At 45.3% G+C, this 19,187-nt stretch overlaps 1 protein-coding gene across 1 annotated transcript in view; it reads left to right on the top strand.

Annotated features, from left to right (window-relative positions):
• Nucleotides 1-231: 231 nt before the first annotated feature.
• Nucleotides 232-19,187, top strand: part of RNF145 (ring finger protein 145) — a 28,195-nt gene continuing 9,239 nt past the window's right edge. Inside the window, exons 1-6 of the mRNA XM_075274862.1 lie at nt 232-511; nt 4,548-4,763; nt 8,498-8,606; nt 12,548-12,639; nt 14,920-15,155; nt 16,871-17,046. Of these exons, the coding sequence (XP_075130963.1) occupies nt 4,580-4,763; nt 8,498-8,606; nt 12,548-12,639; nt 14,920-15,155; nt 16,871-17,046 (797 nt within the window). The 5' untranslated portion in view covers nt 232-511; nt 4,548-4,579. The remainder of the gene's footprint in view (nt 512-4,547; nt 4,764-8,497; nt 8,607-12,547; nt 12,640-14,919; nt 15,156-16,870; nt 17,047-19,187) is intronic.

The raw sequence follows: 19,187 nt of genomic DNA on the forward strand, positions 1-19,187 counted from the left end.
TTTAATAAGTTAAAAACGTTTCTTCAACTTTGCCAACGATATAGGCAGTAAGAAGGTAAAGTGAATAAGAGCCAACCCTGCACACAGACTGGTGGTTATATTATATACTGTATAATCTGATAGGGTACAGCCGTGCTCCTGTGGATTCAGTCTGCGCATGCGCGTCTCTCAGCCGCCTAAACACACGCCTTTGGATCACAGTGCCAGTATGTAGGCGGGGTTGGCCGGGGTGTCTGAGCGCGCGTGCGCAGTGAGGCTGCTGTTTGTTATTGTGGGCGGGTTGCGGGCTGTAAGTGGATGTGCCGTGCGTGAGTGGCCCGGGGGATTGTTGTGGTGGCCGGAAATCCGTGATCCCGAGGAACTCTGCGGAGGAGATCGGGGAGTGACCGGAGCCCGCTGTGCAGGCTGGTAAAGGCGATCAGCAGGCGGCGCTGTGTCGTGTGACGTGAGCGCAGAGTGGGCCGGAGGCCTCGGCTATGGATCCCAGGAGACTGTGAGGAGACGCAGACAGGTAGCGCAGAAATGTGTCGGGAGGGGGCGCGGACGGGGCATTACTACTGGGGGTATCACTGCTTGGGGTACAGCTGGTCTGGGGCCTGCAGTGCTGTGTGGTCAGACTGCCAGTGGGAGGGGATGGCAGGCAGGGGATGCCAATCTCGGCCAGGACACCGATGTGAGGGGTACCTGTGTGCTATATGAGGGGGCACTGCTACTAAAAACAGTGTGGCCCCTGATACTCTGCTACACTTATCCTATAAAAAGGGGCACCCGCAGCTACGTGTGTGACCCTGTACCCTGTATGTGACATAGCTGAGGATGAGGGGGCACTGCTACTATTAGAAACAGTGTGGCCTCTGATACTCTGCTACACTTATCCTATAAAAAGGGGCACCCGCAGCTACGTGTGTGACCCTGTACCCTGTATGTGACATAGCTGAGGATGAGGGGGCACTGCTACTATTAGAAACAGTGTGGCCTCTGATACTCTGCTATACTTATCCTATAAAAAGGGGCACCCGCAGCTACGTGTGTGACCCTGTACCCTGTATGTGACATAGCTGAGGATGAGGGGGCACTGCTACTATTAGAAACAGTGTGGCCTCTGATACTCCGCTATACTTATCCTATAAAAAGGGGCACCCGCAGCTACGTGTGTGACCCTGTACGTGACATAGCTAAGGATGAGGGGGCACTGCTACTATTAGAAACAGTGTGGCCTCTGATACTCTGCTACACTTATCCTATAAAAAGGGGCACCCGCAGCTACGTGTGTGACCCTGTACCCTGTATGTGACATAGCTAAGGATGAGGGGGTACTGCTACTATTAGAAACAGTGTGGCCTCTGATACTCTGCTACACTTATCCTATAAAAAGGGGCACCCGCAGCTACGTGTGTGACCCTGTACCCTGTATGTGACATAGCTGAGGATGAGGGGGCACTGCTACTAAAAACAGTGTGGCCCCTGATACTCTGCTACACTTATCCTATAAAAAGGGGCACCCGCAGCTACGTGTGTGACCCTGTACCCTGTATGTGACATAGCTGAGGATGAGGGGGCACTGCTACTATTAGAAACAGTGTGGCCTCTGATACTCTGCTACACTTATCCTATAAAAAGGGGCACCCGCAGCTACGTGTGTGACCCTGTACCCTGTATGTGACATAGCTGAGGATGAGGGGGCACTGCTACTATTAGAAACAGTGTGGCCCCTGATACTCCGCTATACTTATCCTATAAAAAGGGGCACCCGCAGCTACGTGTGTGACCCTGTACCCTGTATGTGACATAGCTGAGGATGAGGGGACACTACTACTATTAGAAACAGTGTGACCCCTGATACTCTGCTACACTTATCATATAGAAAGGGGCACCCGCAGCTACGTGTGTGACCCTGTACCCTGTATGTGACATAGCTGAGGATGAGGGGACACTACTACTATTAGAAACAGTGTGACCCCTGATACTCTGCTACACTTATCATATAGAAAGGGGCGCCCATATCTACGTATGTGTTGGACGTTGACCCTATACCCTGTATGTGACATAGCTGAGGTTCCCCCCTTACCATGTCTGACATATTGGGTGCTATTTTTTGCCCTTGGCACCTACTTCTAGTATGGGCCCAGTTAATCTTGTATTTGACATATAAGAGGGGTCTTTCTTGTTCCTAAGAGCTACATATAATAGAGACCTCTTAATTTTGTATTTAATGTGTATGGGGGAGCTCTACTTTGACCCTGAGAGTGACATATGGAAGGAGGCTCTGTCTGGATTCTAAGAGCGCCATATGTAATGGGGCGTCCTCTTGACTCCCTGCACAATGTATGTAAGGGGGCTCCATCTTGTGTGTGTCATGGAATTGGGAATCCCCTTGACCCTGTGAGTAACCTCAGTGATGTGACTTAATATGTTCTCAGTGATATATAGGAGAAGCCCCCCAAAGAACTGGTGCCAGGAAGGCAGAGTGGAGTAGAGACCCCCGGAGAGTCTGATATGTGAGGGAGGACTGACCAATGAGACAATGTTGTAGCGTAGCCGGTTTATTCAGCTGTTCTTCCATTTGCCTTATCTGGATACTTCCCTGTCCTGGTCCTCCATGGTTGGATGCTTTGATGGCCATCCCAGCAGACCCTAGGAGTGTGTGTACAGTGAGGTCATACATTAGTCACAGTAGTGCAGGTTATGATTGTATACAGTAGTCTCAGTAGTGCAGACTGTATTGAAGGCCCGCAGTGATTGATGTCTATTACTGTTTGCTTTCTATTGTGGCTTTAATCTTTCTGCCCTTGTAATGTTGGAGTAAGTAAACTTCAGTATTATATAATCTCTGAGTTGGCAGCCATTACTCGGCCTCGTACCGACTGGTGTATGATCTGTAATATTAATCTTTTATTTACAAAAGATTGTCATTTGCACAGGATAACTGTGTGATAGATGGGGGGTCCCCAGCAGTCACGAGAATAGGGGTCCCTGTGTATATGGCACTGTAGTGCTCATGCGTGGCCCTGTTTTCACTTCTGATAGAGTGCTATACTCTGCTATACTCTGCTGTCAGTTCAGTACAAGTGAATGCAGCATTGGTCAGTTCATCCACTACTGGGCCTACATATTCTTAGGTTGTCCCACTGCCGTCAGACACTACTGACTGTCATATATTGCTGATATACACATACAATAGCTGTCACCTGTGATAGTCATGTTGCACATCTCCCCTATAGTGTATAAGTGGTTGCCAGGTGAATCTGATGCCGCTTATCTCGTTGGGCTGTGTGGTCCAATCCAGGACATGTGACAAGTGACATCTGTACTTTGGGTGGGAGACGTGATCTTGTAATGCATTGTCTATAGGTGTCTTGTAGAGATGGAGGCCTCCTTATCTCTGTTTTACAGGAGCTGTGTACTGTCCTGGTGAGAGGCCTCCTTGAACTTTCCTCTGTGATGTCTATGGTAGACAACATAGAGACAGACGAGCGCCATTGGGGAGTATTCTGTGGGACGTGAAATTTTAAGGCTGGTCTTACGCGACCATAATGATTCTACGGTCCACATGTTGCTGATCGGCAACATAGACTCCGCAGATGTCCGTGTCCTGTCGCACTCGCAGAGTTCTATGGGCAAGTCCATGCAGTGCCGCAATTCACGGGCATTACGGACATGTTCTATAAATTGCGGACCACGGTTGCGGCCCAGCCACACCATGGATAAAATATCTGCATTGAGTATAATGTGTCCGCAATTGAAAACCCTTAATTGCGGACTTACATTACGGTCGTGTAAGACCAGCCAGAGTCTTCTCTTCAGGTTATTGTCTTCTTTGATCAGCAATAGATAAAGCAATAAAGTTGCAAAGCAGACACAGATCACTACCAGGGCTAATACATAGAAGGTATCCTAGATTGTGTCCGTATATGCCAATGGCTATGTTTTAGAATGGTGACATAGTGAAGTGATGGCATATCGCTAGGACTGGAGCCTGCACACTGGCGCTGGTACCTGCTGGGCAGGGAACTTCAGTATAGGAATGGTATATCCTAGTAATGATGGGAATAACCTGGATATTAGTGGCAGTCCGATTGCTGAAGATATAACAGTACAGTGCTGCTTCATTCATACAGGGGATAGGAGTCCCCATCCTCGATCTGTGGGGGTCCAACCACTTGGATAGCTCATAACTTGCTATCTTGATCCAACCCTGTAACGTAGACGTGATGCTGTTTCTTATAAGATTCCACCTTTACGGCCATTATGTTCAGCAGGCGTTGCCGCTATTAGACCCGGGACTCTTGAGCATTGACGGCTTACCCTATGAACATCCTCACTTGGGGACTAGAGATATATTGGAATTTCCTTATTATTCCCATCGGTTATACCTCATTGGTTATAATAGGCTCGTCTGCCTGCTAATTCCTTTGACAATCTGGCTATGCTAAACATAGTAATGCAAAGATTTCTCCCTTGCTGTATATAGCGCTGTGTAATCCTCTGGTGATCTGTGATAATTAACCCTTACATTCATTATTTGTTTTGTTTGTTTTTTTCAATAGATTGACTTTAATTCACTCCAAAGGGAACCAACATGGGTGCAAGAGAGAAACTAGAAGCCATGTTGAATGTGGCCCTGCGGGTACCAAGCATCATGCTGCTAGATGTCTTGTACCGATGGGACGTCAGCTCCTTCTTCCAGCAGATCCAAAGAAGTAACCTCAACAACAACCCCCTCTTCCAGTACAAGTACCTGGCGCTGAACATGCATTATGTCGGTACGTCAATACATCCGAAGTGCGGCTAATATATTTTGACTAATCTCGTACATGGAAGGACAAGCCATTGTACATGAATGACTAAGGATACAACATTACTGTGTATTCCTCAAGAAACTGTTAAAGGGGTTTTTGGATCTAAATCAAGCTTTTATGCACAAATAATAGGAGTGTTGCAGCAGCGACTAGCACCATTATCCCGAGGCTGCTGCGGCAGCTTATCATAGATGACATACTGATGACCTATCTATCTGACCTATTCTGTGTGGTAGGTCATCAGTATGAAAAATCATTTTGGGGTTGGAACACCCCTGTAAAGCCTTAAAGGGGATATGCCACAAAAAACATGTATCTTGTTCATAGGATACAGGCTATATTAGTGATTGGTGGAGATCTCTGCGCTCAGTCTTCATAGTGTGTTTTACCCCTGGTGTGGATGTAGTGGCGGTGGACAAAGATTCTCCATTAATTTTAGTTGGAGTGCCTGAGATAATCAAGTGCTATACTTTGACTCTCCAGTTGAAATAAATGGATAAGGATGCATATGCATCCACTGGTGCTACATTCACAATGCGGGTAAAACACCCTCATTCTCAGGAATAGTGAGGGTCTCAGGGGCAGGCCCCAATGTAAATGCAGCCGTAGTGCACATGTCTGACCATTGCTTCATTTACTTCTATAGGTGATATCAGACACTTATCCCTTGTCCACAAGATAGGGGATATTAGTGGCCACACAGTAGACACTACTACAGCTGCTGAACAGTTCCCCAAATCTCTGATTGAAAGTTCTCCCTGTATGTAGATTAATAATGTACTTGGCACCCTGCGGTCACAGCCACTACTTCTGCATTCTCTAATGTTGCCTCTCAGCCCATGTATAATATTCTTACCTTGCATACACACCTCAGATTTCCTATGAAGAGGTGCTCTAAGGTTAGGAAACGTTACAAGCAGCCATATTTTTCTAATTCTGGAAAAGGAGGCCGTCTGTGCTGTTGCCTGTTTGCCTTTAACTCTGAAGCTTTGTTAGCTGGGATATGGATCTGTATTAATAAAGCTATTCTAAAATCGATCAGCCCTTCCAGGCTAATGCTACGGTATGCCAGATAGTTCCTCCCAGGTCATGGGTTCGGACACTCATATCAGCCAGGTTTACCTAGGTGTGGGACTAGTTACACTGTGTACTCCTCAGAGAGATAATTGTCTCTCCTTCATGTTAGAGTATTTGTCATGCTCTTGGGCAGAGCTGATAATGTTACCTGCTGTCTGAACACAGACAGATTAGTAATATCTCTCATGTTCCTCCTGTTTCCAGCATGCCCTAAGAGCTGTAGTATTGTAACAGGTGTATAGCCACAGGTTATATAGACTGCACCCAGCTCCTATGTGTACACAAATATAAATCTCTGCCTTGTGACTGTGTGTGGCAGTCTGTTATTTATTGATGGACTTCAGAGGAGATCCTGGGGATTGATTTGCTTGTGATTGTCCTTTACTAGCTGCAGATCAATTCATGAAATAAGATGGCATGGAAAATTGCCCATTGAGGAATGTGTGTTCATACAGAAATAAGCGGTGCTATGTAGACACTGCTTATCTCTTTCTGTAAAAAGTCTGCTGATCACTTGCAGGATGAGGGCTGTAGTGCAACGCTGTGCCGCAGCAGCTGAGGGGCACGTCTTTGCAGTACACCCCTCAGTACTTTAGAGGTGTACTGCAATGATGCCCTTGTGCGCCTGTGCAATGCAAAGCTCAGCTGCTGCGCAGCATCTTTGCAGCTGCTGAGGGTGTACTCCAATAACCTATACGCTCATCAGCTGGCACAGTAAGTTCATGCAGTACACCTGGCACGTGTTTCTGTTATACTGCTGGGGTGTGTACCGCAGTGATATTCTGTGGCAGCTGAGGGGTGCACTACAAAAACCTGTACACCCCTCACTACCACAGTACTTCTTTGTAATACATCTTTGCAGCTGCTGAGGGTGTACTCCAATAAACTATATGCTCATCAGCTGGCACAGTAAGTTCATGCCGTACACCTGGCACGTGTTTCTGTTGTACTGCTGGGGTGTGTACCGCAGTGATATTCTGTGGCAGGTGAGGGGTGTACTGCAGTGATGTGCTGTGTCAGCTGAAGGGTGCACTACAAAAACCTGTACACCCCTCACTACCACAGTACTTCTTTGTAATACATCTTTCAGCTGTCAAGGGCATCTTTGCTCTACACCCCATAGCCCAGCTCCTGATGAAAAGGATGAGGCAATAAAATGAATGCTAGTAGTAAGCTTCTACTTCTTTACAAGTAGACGTTTAGGGGTCACTTTGGAGCTCTTATTCTCTGGTATCGATGTGAGCACAGCCATAAGTCCAGTAGCCAATAAACCTTTTTTATCTCTTTATTTCCCCCTTTAACTCTCTGAGGTCAGCCTGTCACCAAACCGCTGGCGCCTCCACACTCTTCACTCTATTTGCTTATTTCAACTTTCCATTCCTCAGCAGACTTCAATAAATGCCAAAAAGTTATTCCAGGCCGTCATGTGACTCGGAAAATGTTCTCCAGGAAAAATGAAGTATTCTGTGTGCGAGCTGTATAGTTTAAGACATTTCTAATAGATCAGCACATATCTTTATATGGGGAGTCCCAGCAGTGGATTTGGAGGCAGAGGCTGTGCCCTTTGTTACTGTCTGGAGAAAGAAGCAGCGCTGCGTCAGTCATTCAGAAGGAAGTTGCAAAGCCAAAGAGACCACCACCACCCAGGGATCCTTTGTACTTGGCACATAAGACAGTGGTGCAGACTGGTTATTTATCCATGTGACGTTTCTGCTGCCAGTATACTGTAGTACAATATTATCAGGGAATACTCCCGCTGTGGACCCCTTGCTATTGGGCCGACCCATTGTGCAGGCCAAGGGGGGATGGTTTTCATAGTGGAATGCAACCTGATTACATCTGAAGTTCCTTTTGATCTTCTTGAATTCAATGGGGGTTCAGTTGTATTCTGTTCCAATGCTACAGAGCAGAATAGACCGACTGTGTCCTCATTAAGGTGTGTGGCTGGCTCAGTAACCGTGAATGCCCACGCTGTAGCAGGCTGCAATGACCTGGAAGGTTAGAAACACAGTACTGAGGGAGGCACCCATTGGCATTGCAGGTGCCCCCAGCGAAAGAGTGGTGAGTTCATTAATAATAATAATAATTAAGACATTTTATTTAGAGTTGGATCCATTACTCATCACTGCGCCCTGTTCCTTCTCTCCTCCAAGTTCTGGCATCACATCAGACCCTCAGAGCTCACTGCTCACTGGACGTTACTGTGTATGGAGACGCTGAGGAGGCCATTATATTGTGCTATAAAGGGACACGGCATATAAATGGGATAGGGTGTCCCCTGTAACTGAGCGGGTCACTGGGTCATATTGGATATGATTTGGATCTGATCGTGCCAGGAACACGTTATAGATGTTAGAGATCTTATAGGATTTTATTGCGGAACTTAAAATAGCAACTGTGCTGTAAAGCCATAAGTTTTATGATGTTTAGCTTCTACCTCTCCCCAGCTGTGGACTTTGCACGGTTATTTCTGTCTGTGTGATCTGTCTTGTAGGTCAGCATCTTTCAAGTCTCCGTCTCGCGGTCTGCTGACAGGACACATATTATATTGATCGTGTACCCCTCCGCCTCATGATTATTCCGGTCACATTGTCCTTACATATTGCTCTTTCTCCCTGCAGGTTACATCCTGAGTGTTGTACTCCTGACTTTACCTCGGCAGCACCTCGCTAAGCTGTACCTCTATGTTGTCACTGCTTTACTGCTGTATACTGGACACCAGATCTCCAGGTGAGGACCACTCAGTGCTGTGGATTAACAGGAACCTGTCATTTACAAAACTAAACACAGGTCCTTATTAAATAGGAGTATAGTGTCCCAAATCACCCTGTTGTAATGTAATCCATGCCTGAATACTTAACCAGTGGCTGTACTCCTGGCGCAGTTCTTTAGTAAAACTGGGGTGTACGTTTCGGATTCTCTGAATCTTGGCGCAGGTTCAGGAGCCCCAGATATGAGTCTGAGGAGACTTATCACTGGGTAAGCATAAAGGTTTGCTTTTATTAATGCAGTCATGGTCTGTGTTGCAGGTCTATTTGAGACATTAATTCCCCAGTCCATAAGGACCTGTGTGTGGTTTCATGTCCCAGATGGACCTAATAGGTTCCCTTTAAGTCTGGACAAATGCCTATTGTTGCATCTACTGGTCACAAAGCACATTAACGTCATGAAACCTCATTCTTCCCTGCCAATAATAAAAAGTGCACTTCATTGTACTATAACTTCTCTATTTTTGAATCTACCATCTCCTCTAAGATTGATAAGGATCCAATCTCTTGGATCTCAGCCGATTCAAAGTGCAGAAGTAACTGGGAACTAAAAAATGGCTCCATCCAAACTGAAGTGGCCACTGCCTCAAATGAATGACTCCTCAAATACATGGCTGCATGGTGTCCTCCAGAGCTAGAACTAGTGTCAGGCTGCACTTATTATCCTCTCCCCCCTTCAAGCCTACCAGGTATGCATATGGGGGTTGAAGGAGTGCAGTCTGACAGCAGTCTGATGTGTAAGACGTCATAGATATGACTAAGCAGCATAGGACTCTCAAAAAACCGAATGGATGGTACACGGATTGGCATCTCTGCGCTGTCTGTGTATTTCACTGACCCATATACTTGAATGAATGGACTGAGCCATAAAAATGGACAGGTATAAGACCTTCTCCATATTTTATAGCTCATACACTGGTCTGTGGAAATGTCTTTATTGTTTTAAATCGGCTGGGGGAGGTGAAAGAAAAAAAAGAAACTCATACTCTCCGATCCCCAGTTCTCCAGTTTCCTCTCAGCACAGTCTGGTCCTGCTGCTCGGCTGTCTTCTTGATGTGAAATTCCTTGCTGGCTGTGATGTCCCGGGTCCCGTCCGCTGAAGTCATTCATTGGCCTCAGCAGTCATGTGGGTGGGGACTTCAGCTGAAAGACAACAACAGACTGGCAGGATCCCCAACCATGCTACAAGGCACGGAGGGCAGCAGAGTATGATTGATTGATTTTTTTTTTTTTGTCTTCAATTTTCCCCAGCGTATTTAAAATAAATAAATTGCCTGGACAACCCCTTTAAGTATAAGTATTGGAAGGGTCTTCAAGACCAGAGTGGAGAGGAACTAGGGTGTATTTGAACTATTTAGTTAATTATTATGCGGATGCTTCTACTTGAGTGGAAATCTCAGCTCATTGTGACCTAGGAGAGGGCTGAGTCACACCATACCCTTACACCCTCTGTGATTATACATCAATTTCTTATATTGGATGGAATCATTAACTAACTTCTTCCCACTACCCCACTGTCGGGGATTTAGTCTGACTATTTATGGGCCATAGCATTTCTATCAAGTTTCATTGATGTATTAAAATCAGATAGCATACAGATCAAAGGTACGATCCTGTACATGAAGCCTAAGGCCTATAGATTGGATTTGTTCAGCAGACAACCTATTTAATATTTAAATAGGACCTTTCATGGTTCGGGACACAGGCAGTTCTATATACTGCTGGAAAGCCGACAGTGCGCTGAGTTCAGTGCACTATCGGCTTTCCCGATCTGTGCCCCGGGTAACGAGCTATTGGTACCGGTACTGTAGCTCTTTACAGTCAGAAGGGCGTTCCTGACAGTCAGTCAGGAACGTCCTTCTTCAAAGCAGCACCTATCGTGCTGTGTGAGCGGGGAGGAACTCCCCCCTCCCCTCCTGTTAATACTTGTTTATGGGCGAGTACTGTGAGCAGAGGGAGGGGGCGTCCCTCTCCGCTCACTCTGTACAGCGCGATAGGTGCTGCTGTGCAGAAGGGCGTCCCTGACAGACTGTCAGGAACGCCCTTCTGACTGTACAGAGCTACAGTACCGGGACCAATAGCTCTTTACCTGGGGCACAGATCGGGAAAGCCAACAGTGCACTGAATTCAGCGCACTGACGGCTTTCCAGCAGTATATAGAACTGCCTGTTCCCCAAACCATGAAAGGTCCTTTTTAAGGAGCATATAGCTTGGGGCTTAGGTTGCTTTGTCTGTGGCTGGGAGGCAGCTTGTGGTCAAGGAAACTTTTCATCATTCTGTCTGCAGTGATGACTAAGCAAGACATACACTCACCGGCCACTTTATTAGGTACACCTGTCCAACTGCTCGTTAACACTTAATTTCTAATCAGCCAATCACATGGCGGCAACTCAGTGCATTTAGGCATGTAGACATGGTCAAGACAATCTCCTGCAGTTCAAACCGAGCATCAGTATGGGGAAGAAAGGTGATTTGAGTGCCTTTGAACGTGGCATGGTTGTTGGTGCCAGAAGGGCTGGTCTGAGTATTTCAGAAACTGCTGATCTACTGGGATTTTCACGCACAACCATCTCTAGGGTTTACAGAGAATGGTCCGAAAAAGAAAAAACATCCAGTGAGCGGCAGTTCTGTGGGCGGAAATGCGTTGTTGATGCCAGAGGTCAGAGGAGAATGGCCAGACTGGTTCGAGCTGATAGAAAGGCAACAGTGACTCAAATAGCCACCCGTTACAACCAAGGTAGCCAGAAGAGCATCTCTGAACGCACAGTACGTCGAACTTTGAGGCAGATGGGCTACAGCAGCAGAAGACCACACCGGGTGCCACTCCTTTCAGCTAAGAACAGGAAACTGAGGCTACAATTTGCACAAGCTCATCGAAATTGGACAATTGAAGATTGGAAAAACGTTGCCTGGTCTGATGAGTCTCGATTTCTGCTGCGACATTCGGATGGTAGGGTCAGAATTTGGCGTCAACAACATGAAAGCATGGATCCATCCTGCCTTGTATCAACGGTTCAGGCTGGTGGTGGTGGTGTCATGGTGTGGGGAATATTTTCTTGGCACTCTTTGGGCCCCTTGGTACCAATTGAGCATTGTTGCAACGCCAAAGCCTACCTGAGTATTGTTGCTGACCATGTCCATCCCTTTATGACCACAATGTACCCAACATCTGATGGCTACTTTCAGCAGGATAATGCGCCATGTCATAAAGCTGGAATCATCTCAGACTGGTTTCTTGAACATGACAATGAGTTCACTGTACTCCAATGGCCTCCACAGTCACCAGATCTCAATCCAATAGAGCATCTTTGGGATGTGGTGGAACGGGAGATTCGCATCATGGATGTGCAGCCGACAAATCTGCGGCAACTGTGTGATGCCATCATGTCAATATGGACCAAAATCTCTGAGGAATGCTTCCAGCACCTTGTTGAATCTATGCCACAAAGAATTGAGGCAGTTCTGAAGGCAAAAGGGGGTCCAACCCGTTACAAGCATGGTGTACCTAATAAAGTGGCCGGTGAGTGTAGATTGTCCTTCAAGCAAATCTGTCACCTAAGAATACTCTCCTTATTATCCTAAATAGTACACAAAAAGTTGTACCATTTAGCCTGTAGGAATGTCCAAAAAAACCACTGGCTATTTGGTTATACAGTAAGTCATCTATATTGATGACGGGAGCATTCTTCCCTCTTCTGTTCCTCCCACAGTGATTGCTGAGTATTCAGGTACTCAGATCCACTTTGGGGATATTTCTGAAGATTGGCATATTTAATACCAGTCGTTTTTATTTTTTGAGCAAAAATTCAATTTGCACAAAAGATATATCTAAAACCCAGCGTACAAATCATTATTTTCTTCATAGTGTGTACAAATCTCTGGACTTCCTGTATTTCATTTCAGGGACTATGTTCGCAGTGAGCTAGAGTCTGGCTATGAGGGGCCTATGCACCTAGAGCCCTTGTCTATGAACAGATTCATCACGGCGCTAGTAGGTGAGTGACCTCTACTATATATGATACAGCTCAAAGTAACACACAATGCTATATATGTAATGTGCAAACAAAGAAATCCATCCCACAGCGTCTTGCTGCCATATTGCAGATTCTCACTCGGCCCGCACAGACTCCACATCCTGGAAAGTTGTGAGAGAACACGTATAAAAGCTGCAGATAGTATGACAGCATTATGCATGTGACATGGCATTCAGTAGTCATGTGACTACAGTGTCATGTCTCGCACGGACTTTCTATTTTTATAGTTACTTTTATTATATTTATAGTTACGAGGGGCCTTTACGAGTGAACGTCTGAAATAAGGAAAATTTACTCTTCAGGCTGGGTTCTCATCTGCACTTGGGGATTCTGTTCCCCATTTTATTTGAAATATGTAAGCAGGCCTCTCCACATTTATCGGGTAGTAACCCGGTGGACCTCATTTTACTCTATGGGATCCTGGGGTAACTGCTTTTTAAGCTGTTTAGGTTTCCGTTTTTTTGGGTTCCCAAGCAGACCCAAAGAATGGAAGTCCTAATGCACATATGCACCTAGCGTTACAGTTTATTTTACTGTGGAAAAATATGGCATGCACTTAATAATAAGACAGTTTTCTGTGGTGCCAAAAAAGAAAAAACATGTTCACTTACAGTTTATGTATTTTACGGTGTTCGCCTGAAGAGTCCTCCTGGATGCACAGGAAAAAGGGCTCCCTCCGGCTGGAGCCGTGGCAATTGCAGTAGAAGAGAAAGAGGATCCAGCACCCAGAACTCCTGCACACGGGAGTGGGGTTAAAACTTCGCTTTTATTTTTCACATTAAAAATTCGGACATCTCACAATAATGTAGTCCATATGCAGAGGTGGTACTGTTGAACGCCAACGCGTTTCAGTGCCGTGGCACCTTAGTCATGGCGTGCCACGGCACTGAAACGCGTCGGCGTTCAACAGTACCACCTCTGCATATGGACCACATTATTGTGAGATGTCCGAATTTTTAATGTGAAAAATAAAAGCGAAGTTTTAACCCCACTCCCGTGTGCAAGAGTTCTGGGTGCTGGATCCTCTTTCTCTTCTACAGTTTATTTTACTATCTGCAATTACCATGTGACAAGTGAACATATTTATGACTTATCCTAAGGAGAGGACATCAATAAGCAAGTCCGGGGGCAACACGGTGGCTCAGTGGTTAGCACTGAAGCCTTGCAGCGCTGGAGTTCTGAGTTCGAATCCAGGAACAACATCTGCAAGGAGTTTGTATGTTCTCCCTGTGTTTGCATGGATTTCCTCCCATACTCCAAAGACATACTGATAGGGAAAAATGTACATGGTGAGCCCTATATGGGACTCACAATCTACATTAAAATAAATAAGCAAGTCCCAGAGAACCCTTGTAATATTTCATGGTGTGACAACCCTTTTAAATGATAACATTCTTCATGCCTGAAGCCCGCATTAGGTGGAGCTTACTGCTTATAGTCTTATTGCTAAGTTCACTGTGTGGTAAACTCTCCCTATTGACTACTTTTTAAAAGAGAGAATTCTGACTACATCCCGTTGTTCCTGCCATGACCCACTCGCCATATACCCTGTTAAGTCATATAGAATGGGTCTGAGGCCACCCTTGCTGTACCTTAGAGGAGAGTCATTCTGCTCTCTGGAAGAAGCAGCTCATCCATACTTTCAATGGCCTGTCATGCAATGCTTTGCTTTCCTTGCAGCAGCATCCTCCCGATGGCTGGGGGTAAGAGAAGCCTGTCCATCAGCTCCCCACTTATCAGCTTGAATAATATCTTAAATAAGAGATGACTTCAGGAACAACCCCTTTTAAATGGTTTGTACCACAAATTGTGATCTTTGTATCACAAATCGCCTATCCTGTCTGATCAGTGGGGTCTGACCGCTGGGATCACGGCAGATCACGGGAGTAAAGGTCCCTAGTCCAACTTCAGTTACGGTATTTCTATTGGACGCAGAGTTCAGTGCTTTGCTATGCTTTGGGATCCCATAGAATTGGGCGCTGCAGACATGCACGTTGCTCTATTCAAATGAGAACACCCAGAACCCCTGTTCATATGCAGTCAGACCCCCAACAATCTCTTCTCTCGTGATAACCTGACATTAAGAAAAATCTCCTAGGTACCCCAAAAGCTTTGTACTTTGTTTTTTGTGCAGACTGGTAATTTGTGAAATTTTACAATTACACACAAGCTTGAAAATTTTGTTGTTGTCACTTCATGAATGGTCAATCTGACTGTCACTGTGACATTATTATGTTACAGGCCAGCTGGTCGTCTGTACCCTGTGCTCCTGTGTGATGAAGACAAAGCAGATCTGGCTTTTCTCAGCTCATATGCTCCCCCTGCTGGCTCGCCTCTGCCTTGTCCCAATCGAGACCATTGTCGTCATTAACAAGTTTGCCATGATTTTCACTGGACTCGAAGTGCTTTACTTCTTGGCATCCAACCTGCTGGTGCCCTTTAATCTTGCCAAGTCTGCATACAGAGAGCTTGTTCAGGTAAAAGATCAACGTTCTGGAAGACTTAGGCTATTAACCTTTAACCTAAAGAGCTGCCGCTGCACTTTTGTAATACTAAAGGGTTATTTCAGATGGAAGACGTGGCAGCGTACACTACAACTCTGTATCGGTGATGGTTCATCTTTACACTGTGATATGCAGATGGCGATATCCACGAAAACAAGTTATCCCCTATCCATACTTGCAGATCAGTGAGTTTTATCCAATGTCGTGGATTGAGTGGTGGTTGGGAAGTGCGTGTGCCACTCCATTCATTACATTAGGAGCACTGGACATAGCATTTCAGTTATCTGACACTCCCACTGAAATGAATGGAGCTTTGCATACGCTGCCTTACCAATTCTCCATTTAGAATGGGGGTTGAAAGTCCCTGTTGTCTGATCAGTTGGGGTCAGAGCAATTGGACCCCCACTGATCTGCAGCACGGTGGCTCAGTGGTTAGCACTGCAGCCTTGCAGCGCTGGAGTCCTTGGCTCGATTCCTGCCAAGGGCAACGTCTGCAAGGAGTTTGTATGTTCTCCCCGTGTTTGTGTGGGTTTCCTCTGGGTACTCCCGTTTCCTCCCACACTCCAAAGACATACTGATAGGGAACGTAGGTTGTAGTGACTGTCAATATCTGTAAAGCTTAAAAAAATAAATAATAATAATAATCAGTATGTTATCCTGATTCTATGGATAATGGATAGCTTGATTTTGTGGGAAAACCCTTTTAACCCCTTCCCGACATCCGCCGTAATAGTACAGCGGATGCTGAGTGTTCAACTATGGCGGGAACCGGGCAACCACCTGGTGTCTACTGTTTCATACAGCAGACACCATGCGCTAATACCCATGGTTGGTGCGCGCACCAATCGTGGGCATTAACCTTTCTGGTGCCTAGGACAAAGCTGACCGAGGCGCCATTTTGCCGGTCATCACCGACACCTGGAGCAAGCTCCAGGGCCGACGTCACGTTGGCATAACAGCTGGGAGCCTTGTAAAGGCCCCCCAGCCTGTCAGCAGTGATTTTTCTTTTGCAGGCTGCAAAAGAAATGACTTTTTTTTTTTTTTTTACAATTCATTAGCATTGTAATGCATTGCATTAATGATCAGATGCCCTGGAGTTCAAGACTCCTAGTAGGTTTAATAAATGCAAAAAAAAAAAAGTAATTTTTTTTTAAGTATTAAAAATCCATATCGCCCCCTTTCCCTAGAACACATTTAAAAGTACTTAAATACTGAGAAATACATACACATTAGGTATCCCTGTGTCTGAAATCGCCCGCTCTATAAAAATATTTTTCCTATACGGTAAACGCAGTAGCGGGAAAAAAAGTCAAAAGTGCCAAACCGCTGTTATTTCACTGTTTGACATCTAATAAAAATTTGAATAAAAAAATGATCAAAGCAAAAGCAATTCCCCAAAATGGTAGAACTGAAAAGCACATCCAGCCCCACAAAAAAAGACACCCTATACATTCCCGTACATGGAAGTATAAAAGTTACGGGTGTCAGAATATGGCGTCAAAAAATGAAAAATGAAAATCGAAAAATGCGCTCGGCGGGAAGGGGTTAATGTTCTCCAGCTGATCTAAAACTACAACTCCCAACATATTTGAGCAAACAGAATGAGGGTTGTAGTTTTACAACAAAGTGCAGACCCCTGCAGCAATGTAGGACAGCTAAGTAATAGGATCTGTATTGTTCGCTCACAGGTGGTGGAAGTCTACGGCCTCCTTGCGCTGGGAATGTCTCTCTGGAATCAGCTTGTGGTCCCAGTCCTGTTCATGGTCTTCTGGCTGGTCCTGTTTGCACTTCAAATCTACACATATTTCAGTACACGCGACCAACCGACCTCCCGGGAGAGACTCCTCTTCCTTTTTCTTACAAGGTATGTTCACTTTTAAAGCTAAGTACACACATAGCGGGTCTGACTACAGCAAAAAGCTGAAGTTGTATGTTTTTTTTTTTTGTTTTTTTTTTGGGGGGGGGGGTTCTGCCATAGGCCATAGCCTTTGGCTGGGCTGGTTATCAACCTTTGCATTGTAGAAATTGAAAACTCCAGCATAAGTTTGACTTGCCACAGGGTCAAAACCAACAGCGTAAGGTGTCATTTTCACCAGTGTGTGGATGGGATTTGTTTATATCCTCTATATAGCCGTAGGTTATCTGCTTGTGACTATGTAAATGGATAACTCTGTGACTGTGGCCCCAGCGTAAGGGAGAAACTATGCAAAGTCAGATCATCCAAGGCACCTTCCCTACCATCGCCATGTGATTCAGCACCAAAATAGTAGAACTTGGTGGTCCCCATGCTGAGGCCTCATGGCACACCATATTCCATCCCGGAAACTCAGTCCATATGGCCGTATTTCTCAGACTGACCACTACCACGTGCATGGGATTTGCTGCATCATAGAGCGATAAGCAGTGAGCTCGTGGATAGGCCAACCGCTGTTGTACCTATAAAGGTGTCAGTCTAGTACAGTAGGGATCGTTCCAATCAAGTGCTCACTGCATCATATCTCACTATGTACATGGCTGTGGTCAGTCCAGGAGCTATGGCCCTCGTACGGACTGTGTTTCCGGAGTGTATTGTGATGCCTTAGGATGTTTTCCCAAAGTACTTCTATAAGATCCAGCACCAAAATATTACAACCCCTTTTTACATTTCAAGTCTGTAGGACTGTAAAAACTGTAGTGGATTGAAACATGGGAATGTCCTCATGTCTGTTTTTACCATTGAATTTTTATTTCATATTTTTTTGCTGGATCTTGCAGAGGTATTTTATGTTCATAAGATGTTCAGTGGCCTGCAAATCTTCTTAGTGTGTTCAAAACATGTACTGTCCTTTTATTCCCTTTATGGCAAATGTCTGATCTGTATCTGTAACTGGTTTCTAAGTCTTGTATCATATCCACTGTAATGATCTTATGGGTAGTGCCCAGTATACCCATAGCATCCTGGCAGGGGAGGGGACTTCTTGTGTTGCTCTGTTTGTCCACTGTGGGTTGCCTATGCGGTTCCATAGTAGTCCAGACCTAACAAATGCCCCCATGTCTTCCATCAGCATGTCCCTATTAGTTCACACAAGAGGCATTGCTTGTCATTGTAATACTTCCGGAATGTAATGCTATGGAATGGTGTTTTTATTTATTTTTGTTTTTGTTCCTAGATTTGTCAAAAAGTGCCCCAAAGTGGTACTAATAAAACCTAAAACTCACCCCAGTAAAACCCATCCCTCAGGCAGCTATGTTTAACAAAAAAAATAAATAAATTGAGTCTCTGAATGCAGAATATACTTTTTATACCCTGTAGAGATGAGCGAACACTATTTGAAACAGCCTTTTCGAATAGCACGCTCCCATAGAAATGAATGGAAGTGGGCAGTACGCAGACCGGCCACATACCCCCCCCCCCCCTCCACATGCAAGGATAGGGAATTTAGTCAGTAAGTGATAAATAGGTCTGGTTGTTTCCTGGCCCCAACAGCGTTTTTTATACCAATATAATCCATAGGGGGATAGGTCATCAGTATCTGATCGGTAGGGGTCTGACTAATAAGATAATGGCCTAGAAATCAGTATAGAAGACACAATTGGGAGCAAAGACTCTTCTAGGGGGTTAAATACAATTTCTACGGGGAAAAAAATGCAAAAAAAACTCCATGGACAGATGGCCAGCCGTTTACATATACATCAATGTTAAAAAGGAAGCAAATGGATCTGTGTAATTTTTTTTTTTTTTTTTTTGGGACAAATACAAGTATGACGGATTCTTTTTTTTGAATATTGATCTCTGTGAACGGAGGGCCATCCATTCATGTCCGTTTTTGCATTTAGAAGGGGAAGCTACACTACATCAGCACTGTACCCCCTTCTGTCTGAGGATCAGTGGGTCTCTGAAGGTCACATCCTCCCCATCATGGCATTTCTTAGGAACATGACATCACTTTATGAGGTGTGACACCCCCTTCATTGTATTTTAGGTACTGTTATGGACAATTCTGCAGCCAAGAGAATTGTGATCAT

Source organism: Leptodactylus fuscus, chromosome 5 (genome assembly GCF_031893055.1).
Source record: "Leptodactylus fuscus isolate aLepFus1 chromosome 5, aLepFus1.hap2, whole genome shotgun sequence".
Lineage (NCBI taxonomy): Eukaryota > Metazoa > Chordata > Amphibia > Anura > Leptodactylidae > Leptodactylus > Leptodactylus fuscus.